The 19,354-nt window shown below is 33.5% G+C and overlaps 4 protein-coding genes across 9 annotated transcripts in view; 2 read left to right on the top strand and 2 right to left on the bottom strand.

Annotated features, from left to right (window-relative positions):
* LOC107638334 (SH2 domain-containing protein A) overlaps positions 1–19,354 on the bottom strand; it is a 209,187-nt gene that overhangs the window by 132,033 nt on the left and 57,800 nt on the right. The window lies entirely within an intron of this gene.
* On the top strand, positions 103–5,946 carry LOC107638330 (complex 1 protein, LYR family protein). 4 transcript variants are annotated; one of them, XR_001619777.3, is made up of 4 exons: positions 103–364; positions 440–489; positions 1,003–1,548; positions 5,542–5,946. XR_001619777.3 is itself a non-coding variant. In XM_016341553.3 (3 exons), exons 1-3 carry the CDS (start codon positions 170–172, stop codon positions 1,145–1,147), a joined length of 390 nt encoding a protein of 129 aa, XP_016197039.1. In that variant the 5' UTR covers positions 103–169; the 3' UTR covers positions 1,148–5,096. The 4 variants fall into 4 exon arrangements, 1 of the variants encoding a protein (XP_016197039.1); XR_015881355.1 differs by lacking the exon at positions 5,542–5,946 and adding an exon at positions 5,031–5,096; XR_001619776.3 differs by lacking the exon at positions 5,542–5,946 and adding an exon at positions 3,891–5,096.
* On the top strand, positions 8,901–10,304 carry LOC107635816 (putative F-box protein At5g55150). Its single transcript, XM_016339378.2, has one exon. The coding sequence runs from the start codon at positions 8,947–8,949 to the stop codon at positions 10,105–10,107; it is 1,161 nt and encodes a 386-aa protein (XP_016194864.1). The 5' UTR covers positions 8,901–8,946; the 3' UTR covers positions 10,108–10,304.
* On the bottom strand, positions 13,607–18,339 carry LOC107638326 (Pseudouridine synthase family protein). 2 transcript variants are annotated; one of them, XR_015881379.1, is made up of 10 exons: positions 17,996–18,339; positions 17,747–17,887; positions 17,585–17,632; positions 17,234–17,314; positions 16,971–17,084; positions 16,732–16,830; positions 16,199–16,310; positions 14,536–14,582; positions 13,927–14,451; positions 13,607–13,664 (listed from the first exon to the last, which is right to left on the bottom strand). XR_015881379.1 is itself a non-coding variant. In XM_088485825.1 (9 exons), the coding sequence occupies exons 1-9, from the start codon at positions 18,272–18,274 to the stop codon at positions 14,101–14,103; spliced, it is 1,272 nt and encodes a 423-aa protein (XP_088341951.1). In that variant the 5' UTR covers positions 18,275–18,339; the 3' UTR covers positions 13,718–14,100. The 2 variants fall into 2 exon arrangements, 1 of the variants encoding a protein (XP_088341951.1); XM_088485825.1 differs by lacking the exon at positions 13,607–13,664 and having other exon boundaries at positions 13,718–14,451.

Genomic DNA, 19,354 nt, shown 5'->3' with positions numbered 1-19,354 from the left:
TTATGATTGATAAAAAAAAAATTATTATAGCTCAGTTTCAGTATTAATCATAAAATAAAAATTAAATTATATTGAAAATTGTTGCAGTTATTTCAAACTAGTTTCATTAGATACAGAAATTAAATAAGAGGAAGGAAGGAAAAGCAAAGCATCTTCTGCGGAAAGAAAAATGGAGAAGGCGTTGAGAGCTTACGCGGAGGTTCTTCGGCTGGTTCGGCGATTACCAAAGGAGTCGAGAGGTTACTACGCCAAGTACGCACGCGAGAACTTCGTGAATTACCGCGACGTCGATCCCTCTGATTCCACCACTCTCCATGACCTCTTCCAACGCACTTACAACCACTCCATTTGGCTCCTTCACAAGGTCTTTTCTTTTCCTCTCTCCCTTCAATCTTAATCTTTACTTACTCCATTTCATGGCCTCATCGTTCGTACGCAGTATTCCGTTGATGATTCTGCCGCCGATAAGCTCAAGCGGATTTGTTGCGGGTAATGCCACTATGTACCACTTTTGTGCCCTAATTTTTGTTGCTCACTTTGCGAATTCTTTAAATTTTGTTGGACGAGAGTTGTGGCAATTTTGTTGTTAAAGGTAGCTGAAATTTGATTCACTTATGCTGTGTATCCAAGAACATGAATATTAACTTAAATGTGCATTTTGAATTCACTTTCTTTCTTCGATGGTATTGTTCTTTTTGTCCAAACAGAGCTTAAGATGTATGTTATTAGTTTCTTACAAGATGCCACCTATTTTCCTATTTATTGCTTGGTCGCCAACAGAACACATCCTTGTGTGATGCTTATCTGAAGTTGGGGACATGATTGTAAAATTGGATTAGTAGGCAAATTAGATATGAATCCAATTCCGGTGGTATGGTCCCCAAGTATAAGTGTAATAATGCGTTACAAATTGAAGAGTTAACTATTCATAGAGCTACATGTGATGACTAAGAGCTAGCAGTAGATGCACTTAAAGATGCTTAATTATTCCCCGTGAAGCAGGAGGTGGCAGCATCTCCGTGACTTGGTTTGTGCCGAGAATTTCGCACGCCATGGAATTGGGGAGGATGTGTCCTTCTTTTGGTGTTATTTTGGAGAAATTGTATATTTGGGTGTGGTCTTGAAGCCTTGTTCTGCTGCAGCTTGAACCATTCATAAGCTGTTTGAATTTTCGGAGCTGTCACTGGATGATTGGATGGGGTGGAAATTAAGGAGTTGGAAGTGGTGAAATTGGAAGGTGAGCTTGTTATGCAAACAGCTCCTCGTACTATAAATACCGAAGAGCCTTTGATAGGTTGTTAATCTTGACAGACTGAAACCTCGAACCATTGACCGGGTTAGGGTTTTGGCTGGGCATTTCGGTTGTCTGTTTCTTGATTCTCTGATCTGGTCATCTATTTCGCTCCTCCTGTGCTCTCTATGCTGCACCTCGCCAGGGTGCTTGCCTCAGACAGACACCATTGAGCCTCTACACCGTGTCACCGCCATCTCTTTTAAGAGGGTTGTGCACTCCTGCTTCCTCCGGCTCGCCACACTTGCCTTCTGCAGGTAAGTGAGTTGAAATTCTATTTCCCAATTATTGTACATTCCGCATTTGCTGATTATTGGGTCGGAGTCTGAGTTGATAATTGTATTGATTATTGTGTTTCGTCCCCCTTCTAATTGTTGTTGTACATTATTTTTCTCTTCAATTTGTTGTTGGTTCTGTTGCTGTTGGAGTATCGTGCATTCTGTTCCTAATTTTTTCCAGCTAGGGACATAGTTTGTAGTCTATTTCTCTTCTATTTTGTAAATTTTTCTTTTTGTGACAGTTTGTAGTCTGCGTTTCTCTATATTTTTTTTTTCAAATAAATAAATTTAAGAGTCACTTTTGCAATCCGTCTTATGATTCTTCGAATTATTCTACACATTATGAATTTGCATCTTCCTTCTTAGTTCACTACCTTCGTTGTGGAGATTTTATTGTTATCTAGAACTCCACATGATCCCATAATCCCAATTGATGCTTGGATGAGAGTTAATGTTAGTGAGTTACAAAAAAATCTAGGATAATTATGTTTTGAGAACGGCTCTATTTTCAACAATGACAAAATCTAGGATTACAAAGTTTGTGCAAACTCTTATCTAAACATTATTTTCACTGTATCATGAAATGTGTCATTTCACTTTTGAGAGTCCTAGGTGTTATTGTTCACTGGGTATTTTGACAATTTTAAATGATTTCATCCCCTAAATCATATTATGAATTTTACTTTGGAATTGATTGTAACTTTCTCACTGGTTCATGAAATCCAACAAAAACATAAGTTCTTGCAAGTTATTTCCATGGTAAAAGTTTCTTGATGCTGCTACTATTGCAATAGTTGGTGCCAACATGATGCTTAGTGAACACTAAAATTGATATCAATTCGATCTTTGGACTTTGTTCTGCTGATCATGAAGCATAGCACTGGCATTTTTGCTAGTGTTTTATTCTGCCATTTTCATACATGGTGGCAAAAATTTCTTGTGCTTTTATTAGGTAGTGCAACTTTTTTAAGCTTATTTTGTTTTTAAAGAAAGTATTATGGCAATCTAACTTTCTTATTATAAAAAGAAGCTAAAGTAGCAAAAAACATCTTATCTATGCATGTAAATCTGGGAACTTAATTCACATATAGAGTTCTTGAATATTCAGTGGAACTTTTGTACATTTTTATAATTCATATGTAGAGTTCTTAGAGGTACTAGGTTTGTTTGAATTGTAGGACCTTCTCTATCCTTCGCGTGATTTTGACTACTTCATAATTTATTTAAACTCTTGGGTGATGCATTAAATTTAGCTAAATCTTTTTTAAGTTTATCTATATCCTTAAGATGAGTTTCACGATTCGAATGATGAATTTTGATCTTCACATTTTTGTTTACCAATAATATTTTCATTTTTCAAAATGTCAACATCTTTTTGAAGTTGCAAAACTTTTTTCTTTGATAAAGCAAATTATTTGACCATCTTTGTGAATTCTTGAAATAATTCATCATAAGATTCTTGTAACTCATAATAATAGTTAGAAAAATTTACGGTCTGAGGTTGGCTGTGAGATAGAAGTTTGCAACTTCGTCTTCATCATCTAAGGAGCTAAAGAAGCGTTGGCATTTTTTCATGAAATATATGCTTGTTGCTTCTTCTGTATCTTCTCTTTTTAATCATTTTGAATTTTCGAACAATTGGGTTTGATGTGTTCCTTCACTCTAAATTAGATTCATAGCATTTTGAATCCCTGTGTTTGCTTATTGGTTGTTTTGTTGAATTGACGTTTCTTAGAGAATTTGTTGAATTTTCACGATGATAGTACAAATTCTTGTTCATCGTCGTCTTCATCGTCCTTGAATGTTGAAGCTTTGAGTGCTAAGCTCCTCTTCTTTTCCTTTCCTTGTGATTTCTTAAAGAAGAGTAATCTGATGTGATAAGATTACCTCTTAATTAATCATAAGTGAGGTCTTCAAAATTCTTCTTTTCTTGAATAGCATTTACTTTGGAGTCCCACTGTGATGTTAGGCTCCTTAGTATCTTGCTAATTATGTCTCTTTCGAAAAGTTTTCATCAAAGCAAATTTAGATTTGTAACAATATTTGAAAATCTTTCAATCATATCTTCAATTTTCTCGTCATCCTTCATTTGAAATTTATATTCACGAACAAGTTGATCAATCTTGCATTGTTTGACGTGGCTTGTTCCTTCCTATGTAATACTTGTCTCGTATCTCTTTGGTCATTTCATGCGTTAAGATTTTCATGTAATCACTTTGAGTGATGGCGTATTGAAGATACATGATTACTTTCTGATTGAACTAAAAGTTTTCTATAATCTTTGTCTGTCCAAATATCTCTTGATTTTTCTTTGAGAACAGACCCCAATCTTTATCATTGTCTTTCGGGTTTTGGTCTTATTCTCATTGCTGCTGCGGCCGTCTCTACTCGGCTTCTCTCTCTTCAAGCTCGCTCTCTCTGATCTTACTCTGTCTCACGTGAACGTTTCCACTCGCTTATCCTCCTTGCCATCACCTTCGTTTAACTGCTCGGCGGTCACCTCCGTTTAATTGCTCGGCCGTCACCTCCTCGTGCACGTCTCTGTTGCTTGGCTGTCTTTTCTTCTCCAGTGAGCACTCTTCCATTGCTTCTTCAGTCCTAAATTTTAGAGTTCCGCTACACATTTAAGTCTTTGGCAATTAAGTCTAACCAAGTTGGCCCAAATCTAAGAAAAACTATTTTCATTACATGCAGCGTGTATATATGCACATTTCACTAACACAAACATATCCTCCTCTTCTTCGCATTCATTCTTCTTTTTCACTGCGTTCCTTCTTAGAGAAGGAAAAGAAACATAGAGAACAGAGATGGAAAAGAACTTAGAAAACGCAGAGATGGATGAGAACGTAGAAAATGCAGAAAACGTTGAGAAAATTCGAAAAAGAAATCTGAACTTGAAAATACACCGAAAGCATTTCTAAAATACACCAATTTATAATCCAAATACACCAAAATGGGGACAGATAAATTCATCAAAATAATATAATTCGCCATGGTTCAATTGATAGTTTGAATTTGAATTATTCATTGTCTTCGAAAACGAAATACCTGTTCAAAATTGATTTCATTGCTTGATTTTAAAAAATTTGATCCAAATCTGCAAATCATATAAGAGAGTATTGATCTTGAACGAAAAAAATACAGAGAACGAAGAGAACATAGAGAAGGAAGAGAAAAACCTAACCAAGTCATCCAAGCACTTTTTTGTTAACGCGCCTCCTCCTTCCCTCCAAGTTATGTGAAATACATGTGCGTCCCCTCCTCTTCCTATTAATGTAACAGAATTACATAAAGCTTTTTCTTCAACGTAAACATTCTTCAACGTTAACAATGTGATTGCAATTTTCGGATTTTCTCTGCTACTCGTCGTTCTTCTTCTTTTTCTTCTCTGCTACTCGTTGTACTTCTTCCTATTCTTTGTTTTTCTCTTCGATCTGTGGATTTATCTTCTTCATTTTCAGATTTCAATAGGCTATCAAAACAATGAATGATTCAACTTCAAATCAATTGAATGGGAGCGATTTGGATTATTCTTCTGAATTGAATCAAGCGGACAAGATTTTTATTATTGAATTGAATTGAATTCAATTGCTAAATTGTAGATGTAGGTGTTCTGATTTGGATTGAACTGAATTGAATTGAATGGAATGCAATTTCTGAATTTTAGATGCAGGTCTTTCGAATTTGATTATATATATACAATGTTCGAATTTGAATTTATATAATGAATAATGTTCCGTTCATTTAGTACTATATAATGGTTTCACTTTAGTAACATGTTCGATTCATTATGCAAACAATTATTCAAATTTGAATTTATATTATGGATAATATTCTGTTCATTTAGTATTATATAATTGTTTTGCTTTAATAATGTATTTGGTTCATTATGCAGACAATTGTTCGAATTTGAAGTTCATTTAGTATTATACAATAGTTTTGTTTTAATAATGTGTTCGGTTTATTATGCAGACCAGGTGTGTTGTGGATGAACAATTTGTCTCAAAGGTTGGTATGATTTTCAAGACACTAGAAAAAGTTGAAAAGTTCTACAAAAATTATTCCAAACTTTGCTAGTTTTTCTACCAAAATAAGGAACACAACTCATAATGGACATGAGATTAAGAATCAACTAATCATATGCAATAGAGAGGGGCTCTTGATGTTTAGGTGTTTTTGAAACTGAATACTAATATAAAAAATTTTTTCAAATTAGCTTTCTGCAATAGTGCTATATAGTATATACACTTTTTTCGGTTCATCTAGTGTATTAATTTTGGTTCATTTGTGTTTTTGAGACTTTTGATGTTTGATAAATACATTGAATTCATTCACTGTGAAAAAGGTTAATAAAACAGCAGCTCAGACAGTTTCAACAGATATATACATTAACATTAGATTTTTCATTAACATTCACATATATACATTAACATTAGATTTTCATTAACATTTACATTAATATTCATATATATACATTAAAAAAGAAGTGTTTGTTTTTCTAAACAAGTTAAACAAATTAGTGTTAATTATGAGTAAAAAAACTACAACTTATTTACTATCTATATCGTCAAATGTGAATTTACAAAAAGGGCTTGAGAGGGCAGCAGAAGACTTGGAGAGTCTTATGGCTTCAGATGTCTGAATCATTTGGTCTCTTATTTTGTTAATTTTGTTCGTTGATCGCTGAGCCTGATATATTCTGCTTCAACTTCCTCTCCATCCTCCATCAAGGGTTTTGTCCCAGCATAAACCCTCATTTGGGATATTTTTAATCCCTACAAAATATATAAAAAATAAAATCAGGCATAAGGAGTGATTGAATAAAACGTGATAAATATTCAATCAGTAAGAAAAATATTTTTTGCATGCAAAAGAACTCAACTAAACACTTAACAATCAAGTGAATCTAAATCACCAACTCCAATGAACCAAACTCCGTTCATGTTTGAATAAAACGTGATAAACATATTTCCATTCGTAAATCACCAACTCTAAAATATTTCTGTATGCAAATAAACTCAAGTGAACAATTAACAATCAAGTGAATGTAAATCACCAACTACAATGAACCGAGTTATATATCACAGAAAGTAAATAACAACACATGTCTATTCGTATGCCCTAGTTATGGAGAAAAAAATAGAATCAGAATAAGTGGATCTACTAAATGCACCAACTCAATTCACTAAACCTTAAATCGAACTAGGAGAAACGCGAGTCTTGTGCGAAATTAAATGAACATAATAACAATAGTTTTTTTCATACCTCCGAGAATTTTTATTCTTGTTTTTGTTTGCTTTTTCTTCTTCTTTTCGAAAGCTTGATGCAGTTTTGGAGTAGCGGCAGTTTCCGCAGAGAATACGAATGAGGCTTGAGAGATTTTGAGAGATTTAAAATTTTCTAGTAGCAGTTTCGACAGTGAAGAATGAATGTTGTTTCATATTCAAGCACGAATGGTAACGTTTAGGAGGAGTTCCGCGCGTGTATACACGTTTCATTTAATGAGATTGGATTTTTTTTTTAGACTGTTTGGATAGATTTGGATGAAAGATTGTTTGAATGTGTACTTCAACTGTATTTTTATAATTTTAAATTTGTTTGGATTATATTTTTTATTTTTGAATTTAAATTTTAAAAATTAGAAAGAAGTTTAAATTTTGTTTTAAAATATTGGAGAGATAATAATGTGCAGAATAACAAATCTACGCATATGTTTGAGGTTGTTTTTTATTTTACATTTTTGTAAAGAAATGGCTGTAAAATAGATGATTTTTTATGAATATTTTGTCGTATTGATATTATTATTATTATTATTATAAATAGATAATATGGTAGGTGAAATTTTGTAAAAAATTATATATATATATATATATATATATATACTGGTATTTCACAAAACAAAGTTAGGAAAAAACTAATATTATATGGGAACGTATTTAAGCTAAAGATTTTATATATATACTTTTCGTAACAAAATTTTAAACTTTAGATATTATATTATCACCATTTTTTCTAACGTTTTAAAAATAGTTTTAGTACTCTAAAGCTTCAAGAAATATGGTAAAACTTCTACTTTTTAAAAGAGGTCTGCTACACATACAAACTTTTTTAGCTTACAAGTTATACAAGTTGCTCCAAATCCAAGAAAAAAACACGCGCTCCTTCAACAACACGTTCACTCTTCGTCTTCTTCCTCAATCAAAACGCAAACCATCAAGAAAAAAACACGCGCCCCTTCCACAACACGTTCACTCTTCCTCTTCTTCTTCAATCAAAACGCAAACCATCAAGATTCAAGGGACATTCAAAACAAATTACTACGATTCTGTAGAAATGTTCCAATTCCCCATGAAGAGTAGAAGAAATCAAGAAGAAAAGATACAAATCTCCATAAAAAATTACCAGAAAAAAGGAAGAAACATTATTCAAAGTACTGTTTTGCTGTTCTTCTAGGTTTTTCTTCTAGATTGTCTTTGCCATGTGCCTCATCCTTAACCAACAAAACATTAAAAGATTTCAAGAAGAAATATACTGTCTCCCCCTGTTTTGGGTATATTTCTTAAATCGTTTGGGTGTATTTCTGTAATCCTTTGGGTGTATTTCTGTAACCGTTTGGGTGTATTTCTGTAATCCTTTTTGTAACCGTTTGAGTGTATTTCTGTAACTATTTGGGTGTATTTATGTAATCGTTTGGGTGTATTTCGAAAGTTCTATTATCTTCAAAATAATTTCAAAGTTTGATTTCAGAAACCATGAAAATCGAAAAAAAAACAAAGCAAAGAGAGAACAGATGAGGGAGATCCAACAAATTTGGCAAAAAACTCGAAAAAAGAAACGAAATCTTTTGAAAAATGGAAGTTATATATTTGTGCGTTAATTGATTTGAATTGATTTAAAATTCTGTTAGAAAGGCACGTAACAAGCAGCGCGTTTAATGAGTAGATTTCGTTCAGACTTGTAAAGCTTGTAAATACAAAACACTTGTATGTAGAGATTAATCCTTTTTAAAAATAGTTTATAAAAGTTAACTTTTAAAAGATAATTTTTTAAAAAGTGTAATATTTATATTTGGTAAATCAAACTAAAAATGACTTTTAATAAATACAAGTAATAATAATTATATTTAGTAAAATAGCTTTTAAAATTTAAAAATACTATAAAAGACATAAATTTAAACGTTAAATTTAAAAATTAGTTAATATACGAATTTAAATTTTAAAAAGTACAAGTTGAAAAACTCCATTTTAGTTGTTTTCAAAAAATATCCCAATTTTTTAAAAGTTGCAAGTTTTTTTTTAAATTACCAAATACAAAATGAGAAACTTGTGTTTTTAAAAAACACAAGCACTTCGGGTGTGAGGCTGACATACACGTATCATGGGAGAGGTAGTTGATCAATGGACAAACATTCATCAAGATATGTTGGACGAATTTACAATGCGGTTCCATTTATACGATGACTATCTTCAACTTCGATTGATTTGCAAGCAGTGGAACTTCAAACTTCCGAAGATCCTCAATGGCAACAAAGCTCCCTGGCTGCTATTACCTATTGGTGGCGGTGCTGCTACTAAAGAAATTCTTGACAGTAATAGTCTTGAAGAGAAGGGGATTTACCATCTCACACTTCCAGACTTGCAAGACGGCCTTATCCGTGGTTCTTGTTATGGATGGTTAATAATTGTATCCATGTATGAAGGCACCATAAGAATGTTAAATCCATTGACAAAAGTTTGCTTGGATCTTCCTCCAATCTCAGATCTGCCGGATGTAATTCAAAACGGGGATGAATGTAGTTATTTCTTTCGTGGACACTCCATGATCACCGAGGAAACCATCCTGGCAAATAAATTTCTAGTTTGGAAGGTTATTATAAATTCAGCTCCCGATGACATTAATTTTATGGCGGTGGTTTTATATGGATCTTGTAGGTTGGCCTTTTACAAGTCAAGTAATCGGAGATGGCTGAAATTACCAACAAGGCCTAGGCCATATTTTCAAGATGTCATATTTTTTCAACAGAAGATATATGCAATAGAACATGATGGGCAGCTATACGAATTTGATACAATGACAAAAGCAGAGCCCGTGGTAAGAATTTTTAAACCCTCAACTCCATTTGATACTGTTAAAAAAGACATTAATAAAAAATATCTGATTGGGACTGCTGATGGAACTTTATTGATGGTGGTAAGACATCTTATTAATTTGATTTGTGAGGAAGAGGAACGTTATTATAAGACTACCAAATTCGATATTTATGAATTGAAGAAAGATTCAAAGGCATGGTCAAGGATTAGTAGTTTGGGAAATTATATACTGGTAATTGGATTTAATGCTTCTGCTCATATGTTTGCTGGCGATCTTTTAAATTCCAAAGGAAATCAAATCTACTTTACAGATAGCTTGGTTGAAGAGCAATCAATAGTAGAGAGTTACTATCATAACATTGGCATCTTCAATTTAGAAGATGGGAGTTGTCAAGATATGTTATCAGATGTTAACTTTTTTTGTCCTCCTGTTTGGATACTCCCTTGACTTTGTTTATCCCTTGACTTTGTTTTTCTTTTTTATCTTAGACTTTTAATTTGTGCTTTTACAAAGTATTGTGTTTAGATCATTTTGCAGACTCTTCATCATTGAATATTTTAATTTATTCTTTAGTCAAGGCAAGCTTGTGTGATATACAAAGTTAACTTATATTTAATTATTTTAGTCAAATATTTTTATATAAATGGATAATGATAAAAAAAGGTTGTATATACAACATCGCTTTATAAATAGGGTTTATTTTTTGAAAGGGGTGTAAATGAAATTTTTTTTTTAGCGAAGAAATTAGTTTTAGAGAGGAAAAAACTATATTTTTGAAGCATTTATTATTCATTAAATATAAATTATTCTAAAAATTCTTTATTTAAAACTATATATTTTTTTTATATAGCGACTTAAGTTAAGTGCCTTATAAAAATACAAACTTTAAAGAATTTAATGTTAGTTTAAATTCAATTACATTTACATTAAAGTTGTGAGAACTGAATCGGTCATTGAATCGGTCACATAATTGATTTAATAGTTTAATAATCCAACTGGAATCGAATAGTAGTTAAATTGGTTTAATTAAATATATAATAAAATTATTAAAAATTTAATATACAATTTTAAATATTCAAATTCAATAAATTTTAAATTAATAAAATTTAAAATTTTATAATTTCACGAAATAATTTATTCATATTTTATTATTAAAAATTTACAAAATAAAAGATTTCTAATTAACCTTTGGTTCTAAATTTCAAGAAAACAAGCACCTGTATAGTCCTAAAGTCAAGAATAGCGGTTAGAGGTCGAGTTTAGGATTAAATACAAGCACTTTTATAACAAAGATTAAGTATTTTTTGTCATCTCTAAAGTCTGGGGTGAAAATCAAATTCGTTTTCGACCTTTTTTTTATTATTAAAATCATCTTTAAAGTTACAAAACGTTATAAAATCATCCTTTTATTATTTTTTTTACTAAAATACCCTTAACCTTAAATTCTTCTTCATCTTCACAAACCCTTCAATCTCACCAAACCTTTCCTCCATTTTCCTTTCCACAACAACCACAGCTCACTCTCCCACCACGCCACTCACCTCCGCCCCCTAGCCGCCGTTGCCGTGCCGGAGAATATTGAGGAGTTCAGCATCAATATCGTTGTCGTCGTTGAAGACTGTGGCCACTGATGGTACAGTTTTTTAATAACGTCTCGAAGAAAGCCGAAACTCAGATCCAAACTTCCCCTTCAAACTCGGCCTCTCTCTCTCTCTCTCGTCGTTCCCTTCTCCTCAGTTCGACAACGACAACGATGGTCTTGCTCGTCGCTAGCATCGCCTTGCTCAACATCTTCTCCTTCTTCGATTCCTCTCTCTCTCTCTCCCTTTCTGTGTTTTGATTCTCTCTGTTCTGCTTCTTCGAAGGCACACGCATTAAGCATTAGATCCGGTTGCTTCTAGAAGGTCTTCGGCAAGAGTAAAGTCATTAGGTTTAGTGTTCCATGCGTGAGGGGAAGTGGGTGTTGGGTATTCTGGGGTTTGTTTTGAGGGAAAGTGCTCCATCGGCTTCTACTGGCTTCTGTGTTTTGTTGTTACAGAGAAAAATATTATGTTTTTTGTTTGAATTGGTACAAAATACAGAAAAAAACATTGTGTTTTGTGGTTTGTTGTTGTTGCAATAGCTCTGTGCTTTATTTCTTGGATTTCAGCCAAATTTTTTCCTCCATTTTTTCCTTTTACTTAATTTCCTGGATTTCAATTTGTTCTTCATTCTTTTATTTTTTCTAATTTTCTTTCTTCTATATCATTTTTCTTTGTCTCTATTGTTGTTGTTGTTGATTTTGGTAGAGTCTAGGTTAGACTTGTAATGGTTTTATTGCAGTAAGAGAAAAAAAAGGCTAAGGTAGTGGAGGTGTGATGGTTAGACTTGTGATTATTGCTGTTGTTGGATTTTTATTTATTTTGCAATTGTTGTTGTCGTTGGATTGTTGATGTGATTAGGGGTTAGTGAAGAGGGAGAGCAAGAGTTTGGGAAAAAGAGAAAAAGAGAGAGAGTAAGAGGCTGAGTGATCACGAAGAAGGGGTTGGGGGTTAGTGGTGAGAGCAAAATAGTCTAAAAATATTGTTTATGGACAAAAAGATGATTTTATAATATTTTGTAACCTTAAAGATAATTTTAATAATAAAAAAATGTCAGAAAACGAATTTGATTTTCACACCAAACTTTAGGGACAAAAAAGTACTTAACCTTTGTAACAAAGTCAAACTAAGTGTGTATTTGAATTTTGGTTTGTCAAACTGGAGTTTGAATAAAAGTGATTTTATAAAATTGATTTTGGATAGAAGTAAGTTTGTGTCAACATGATTTATGTTTGGCAAGTCTTTACCAAAATTAATTTGATAAAATAAATATTGTTTGGATAATATTAGTTAAAATTACTTTTAAATAGATAATTATTTAAAAGAACATGACATTAAATTATAATGTTATTTTTTATACATATTTAATTTTCTTTTTTATACTTTTTTTATATGTTTATATAGTATATTTTTAATATTCTTAGTATTCTTTTTTAGTACGTTATAATTTTTAACTATTATTATTATTTATGGTTAATTTTTTTGTTTAATTTATTTTACCTAATGGAATCAATAAATTCTATTATAAGAAGATAATAATAAATATAATACACAAAAATTATAATTATAAAAATATATAATGTCAAATAAAAAAATAATAAAAAATATAAATAATAAATAATAAAAAAAGAATTCATATAGAAAAAAATAATAAAAATTTTATAAATAATGCAATAACATGTATAAAGGATAAAGTCGGTAAAAGAAAAATAAATGTTGAAAGTAGTAGCTAAAAGCACGTTAGTGCAACGGATTATGAACAAAATCACTTCTGCGTTTGTAGAAAAGAAAATTAGCCAAACAAAAAATTGAAGTTTTCAAACATGGTTACCAAACACACCCTAAGTTAGTACAAATCCAATCAAAAAAACAAAAACCCCACCTGTATACATCACCACTTTCTCCTTCTCGATACTTTAGCAAGTTCCAACACAAATTTTTTTTTGAAAAGCGCAAACTTATTGATATAGTACAAAAATTTATACACATAACACAAACCTATTGATATAATATAAGAATTTTGATACATAACATAAATTTTTGCTTCAAAAGTATTTTATTAATTGAGTAAGTCAATATTTTGGGCATATAATCCTTCAAAAATTTATATATTGTGTGTATTTTATTAAATAGGTATCAATGTTTTCAACATGTGATCTTTAACAAATTTTTGTGCTATGCATCAAAATTTTTATACTGTGCATCAAAATTTCTGTAGTGTATCAAATTGCTGTGCTCAGTGAACATATATAAAAGAAGATAAAGAAAATGACGACAATAATAATGAAAGAGAATGAGGAGTAAAAGGAGAAAAATAAATAAATAAATAAAAAATAAGAAAAAGGAGTAGGAGGATGAGACCTCGTTGAAGAAGCGCAAAGGTAAGAGGACTTGGTTGGACTGGGTTTAAAAGAATTTGGCTGCCTGGAGGGGGAGGGGAAGGGAGAGGGAGAGAGAGAGAGAGAGAGAGTCATATATCAGCCATAAAAACATGGACTACAGCAATCACTAATGGCTGTCAGTAAAAATAAATAATGTAAATGCACCACCATTTCTGTTCATGAATTGGCTATTATGTTTCTAGAATATGTCACTGTATTAATACCTATGTCTTGCTGGCTCCGTTGATCTCTAACTCGTAATCAGAGAGTGCAATTTCCTGAGCTATGGTCCAAAATCAGCACACAGTTATTTCTTCAACGCTTACTATGCAAAATGCAATGCCAGTCAAGTTCTGGAAAATTGCACGAGCTACTGCAGTTGCAAAACTCCCGAGTTATGTCTTGAATCGAAGAAGACATTTATCTTGATGAGATAAAGTGAATTGCAAAAGCTGCTTAACATCTCAACTAATCATAACTCAAGAATTCGTGATATCCCAACTCCTTTGCATGTATGGCGGCAAAGGTGCTGTCAACGCAAGATTCCCCACTTGGTTTAGATCGTAGTGAGGTGATTGCACATCTTGCAGTGCTCGATATATATTGGGCAAAACTATTTGCTTGCAATGAAGATGTAAACGAGGACACCTTTCGGAAATGCTTCCTTTGTTCATAGTGAGGCCAAAGGGTAGCATTTCTTCCTTGCATAGCTCCTCACTTGAGTCCACGTCAGACAAATTATCAGGTCCAAACTTCCTGTGAGCTTGCCATCCGTACTTGTAGTCCCCAACTATCGGTGTGCCTAACACCTCGGCACAATGGACTCGAAGCTGCGGAACCAGCAAACATTATAAGCAACAAAAACACTGGATCTCATTTGAGTTGATAAATAGGTTCATTACCAATTTTTTTACCTGGTGCTTTCTACCAGTTAAAGGGTACAGCTCAAGCCAAGTGTAACCTGCATTATTAGAAGTGGCATAAGTCGGATTCTCAGGAGATATTATATTCATGAAATGAGTAAACTACTATTTCTATCTACGAATGTTCAGTCAAACAGAGCACAGAATCAAATGAGGCAAGCTGCTGATAAGAAACGGCGTGAGGTGGTTTTTGCTGTCGGGGATTTTGTGTATTTGAAGCTCCAACCATACAGGATGAAGTCCCTAGCAACCAGGTCCAATCAGAAATTATGTGCTCAATTTTATGGTCCTTTTAAGTTCCTGGAAAAGATTGGTCCCTTACAGGCTCAAGCTCCCTGATTCAGCTAGAATACATCATGTGTTCCATGTTTCCCTTCTTTTGAACCTCAACCTCTACCCGACTTACTAAGGAAGGGGGAGCTTGTGGTTCAGCCTGAATGGGTCCTGGAAACGCTCTGCAATAGGCTTGGAGAGCTAGAAGGGCAAAACCTAGCAGACTTTGAGAGCACTTGGGAGTTGGCAGAGAAGTTGCAGCTGGTTTTGGGTGAGGAAGAAAGAGGGGGGGGGGGGGGAGGGATATTGTGACGCACCCAGCAGCCAAGAAATTCAGCGGCAGCACGGATAAATTACCCCTCTCAAATACAGATATAGGAGGAGAAGAAATAATAACTGAATAAGTGTTGAGAGCAACTTGACTTTAGCAATTGGTTGGAAGAGAAATATATATATATATATATATATATATATATATGAAAGAGCAACTGGTCTTTAGGGAGAGAATTGGCCTCTGGAAAGCCAAATACCCTTTTCTGTGTTTGCTTTATACACTTATTTCAATACATACTTCACTGTTCTGGAGATTTTCACATTGATATATCCTGCGTCCGTGACTTGCTTCTTTCTACTTCTTATTCTACTATATCTTAGCTTAATTCTCCTATCTACTCTACTCTATCTCTGTACTGGATCTGTTGAGTTTGATGATTACATCTAGAAGTCTTACAAGGTGCGGAATGACCAAAAGCTCCAGGGCTTTATTCAGAATCTGTTGCAGGGTTTTCAGATGAAGCACGGGAAGCTCATGTACAAAGGGAGGTTAGTGAATGCAAACACTTCTAGGTGGATTCCTACGATCCTACAAGAACTCCATGGCACCAAACGGTTGGTCATTCTGGTCTCTTTAGAACTTTCAAGGAAACTTCTGCCCTCATGTATTGGGAAGGGATGAAAATTCCCATTCTTGACTTTGTTTGGAATTGTGAGATATATGCCAACGGAATAAATATTCCACTCTCTTCCCCGCTGGGTTGTTGCAACCTCTTCCGATTCCCACAAATGTTTGGGTTGACATCTCCATGGATTTTTATTGGGGGCTTACCTAAGGCCTCAAGCATGACACTATTTCTTGTAGTTGTTTATAGAATGACTAAATATGCTGCAAGAGCTTGGTACCACAAATATTAAGACGAGGGAGATGCAGAATAAGAACAGATAGTGTAAGAATAGTAGAGAGGGGAGATTAGAAATGAGAGTGAAGAAAGAAAAGAGAACCTGAAAGGTATCAGCGTGATAGCATTCCAGTCTGAGTGTATTAATGGGAAAACAAATACAGAAAGTAGAGAACAAGGTATTTAAAGTAGGGTTTATTACTAACCATGCGATGATGATCCAATCACATGATACTCTGTAATTGCATGCTGTGAAGACAATAATGTTGAATTGTCAACTATGGTTATACGATCAGATTTTCCATTGTCAACCACAACCTGCAATCAAACAAAAGAGTTTACTACATACGATGAGCTTTTTATGTTCGTCAAATCAGTGATATTTTACCTAATAGTTAATACAAGAAGCTAATTTAGATATTATTAATAGAAAGACGGGTCGATGTATGATTTTTTTTTCTTTTATCTTCAGAAAATGGGAGTTCATATTTTGGTATGCACATGGCATATTGTTAGCAGCACAAAAAGCTAAGACCAAGTAAAATTTTTCATATATGCAGTGTATGCAAATTACTGTTTTATAAGTTCAAGTATTCAACACATCTGAAAATTACATAAGTTGTTGTCAGGATTGATGCAGCACACGCCAAGGTGTATTTCAAAATGCAAATCAGATAAGAGTTGGGGGAATTAGCAACCTAACATGCTTCTGATAAAAAAGTGCCAAGACCGGTACAACCTTACCGAGTGAAGCAGTAATCAACCCCCTTGGACGTCTTGGACACCCAATGACCAGCGCAATATACCTTCTTTGTAGGATTCTATTTTCTGCATCAATCTATTTAAGATCAAATGGCACCATATCAATGGGAGAAAAGGAACAAAATCAAAATTGAAAATGAGAATCAATGTTGCTAAGATTCTAACAAGCACATCAGCACAAGTGAAGCATTCGATAGAAAAGCAGAAATCACCCACATCATCTGATGCTGTTGAAGTTTTCTCCCTGAAGATGGAATGCAAAATGGTAGCACTGGTCTGTGTCCTTCCCATCACCAGAATGCCAGAACAGTCTCGGTCTAGTCTATGTACCTGATATACATATCATTTCTCAAAGTATCAACACCAGAGCTTTAATAAGAGAGAAATGTAAGTTGATTATACCAACAATCCGACATACAATTCATTAAAGAATAAAATTTTCAGAGAGAATCATTTAATAAACTCGAAAATAAGCTCACCAGGCGAGGGGAGTCCGGGTACTCGAAATTTAAACATGCTGCAGCTAAGACGTCTAAACTCCTCTTGATGTTGGTGCCACCCTATTCATACACAGAAACCATCTTATTATAAGAAAGAAAAATGCTAACAAGCCATCAGAATTTATTATTTTTTGTCATCACTTAGCCATCAACTCAATTCATTTAGTCTAGTTCCTTTAATCTAGTAATCCAACAACATATTTTATCCCATACTTTTAAACATTAAAGGCAAACCGATTGCCAAAAACAATAAATGCTGATGACCCTCTAGCATTCCTCTAAGAAATATCATTATTAAAGCTTTCTTTTTTTTCAAAGTTAGTTAATTACCTGCACTGGCATTCCTGGAGGTTTGTTCAAGACAAGAACAGCAGGATCCTAGTTTCGATAAGTGCGTCGCATTACGAATTCCGAGAAAGATAAAGACAGGTTTGAGATAGCACTAGAGAAAAAAGATGGGAAAAAATTGAAGAGAAGCTAAAAGTGAAGAACCTTATAAAGGACAAGACTGCGGACAAATTGAATTTGCTGAGGGGTGAGATCAGAGTGACGTTTCTTCTCCGTGGGAATGTGTTTAACAGAGAGAGGAAGAAAGATGGTATCTCCTGAGTTCAACGTATCCTTAGCTGCCACCTAATGTTGATGATATGGTTAGGGCTTAGGAGGGAAGAGAAGGGGAAAGTAAAAAAAATAAATAAATTAATAAATAAATAAAGTGAAATTGAGAGTAGAAGGAGCTACCCGTTTGATTATGGTAGGAGAGGAGGATCTTCGAACCTGCCTGAGACGGAAAAGCTTGTGGACGAGGGGTTTGGGAAGGTGGGGACAGCAGCGGAGAACCCATTTGAGGGCAGTAGTGGAGGCGGAGGCGGAGAGAGAAGTAGGAGTGGGAGAGAAGGGAGGAAGTGTATGCCATTTGTTGTTGTTGTCCGGCAACAGCCTCGTGATGGAGAAGTGACGTGTACTCAATACTCTGACGCGGAGGAGGACCATTGTGGACTCCGCTGCCACCGCAAACATTGTCACCGAGACTCAGACTCAGCCAAGGGTTCAGGGTTCTAGTGTGCCTATGTTGCCTTACATTAGATCCACAGATTTTATTTTATTTTATTTTTTGTTGGTAGATTGAACAACTCCCAATTTTAGGTATTTCAATAGATTGGACAACTTCTAATTCTAGGTACACAATACACACCCATACATTTTTCACCTATTTACCAATTTTTTCTTCTCGGTTATAGGTAGGATTCGAATCCGAAACCTTTAAAATGGAGAGAGGGTGGAATACCGTGTGAGTTATGGCTCATTGAGGATCCATAAATTTGAATCACAAATCAATCTTTCACCCATTTGAATACACTTAAGAGGCCTTTTCGGGGTGTGGGTATTGGATGTGTTAATTTTTATGCACCCAAAAAAATATGATGGATCTTGATAAATATAGAATATATTGGTAAATAAGTTGAGTTTGTGCTGTGGTTAGTTTATTAATTTGTTTAAGAAAATATGTATATGTAATAATTTATTAGCTAATAACAATTTTTTAAATAAAATTTTGTATTGCGACGGATTAGTTTTTGATTTGTCAAATTAAAAAATATAGTAGAAAACTAAAAAAAAATTAAATATACAAATATGTATCTTTTTATTTCTATATGATATATCTTAAATATATATAAAAAAATATCAGTACGCAGAAAATTATAATTCTTTTAGGTAAAGTATTAAATTGATTCTCTACATTAAGATCTAATTCTGTTTTGATCCTTAAAATTTAAAGTATTCTATTTAAATTCAAAAAAAAAATTATTTAATTTCATTGTAGTCATATTGTAAAATTAATGTTAAATAATTAAGGTCACTATTCCACCAAATCTTAATGTCTTTCTCTGAATAAGAGGTACAAACTCGACAGGCACACTATCCACAACGAATGCATCACCGCGAGCTACTAGTCTTAGTTCAAGCATATGAAGAACATTTTCGAGAATTCGTTTTTCGCAGAAAAGTTCACCTGTGGCAACGAGAACAAAGTCATTATCACCTCTATCCTGAAAAATTACTCTCGACATTCGAAGAGTTTGGTTATATAAATTTTAT

The sequence above is a fragment of the Arachis ipaensis genome, chromosome B4, assembly GCF_059453495.1.
Source record: "Arachis ipaensis isolate K30076 ecotype BB chromosome B4, ASM5945349v1, whole genome shotgun sequence".
Lineage (NCBI taxonomy): Eukaryota > Viridiplantae > Streptophyta > Magnoliopsida > Fabales > Fabaceae > Arachis > Arachis ipaensis.
The sequence above is the reverse complement of the archived record's forward strand: the minus strand, read 5'-3'. Positions and strand labels throughout refer to the sequence as shown.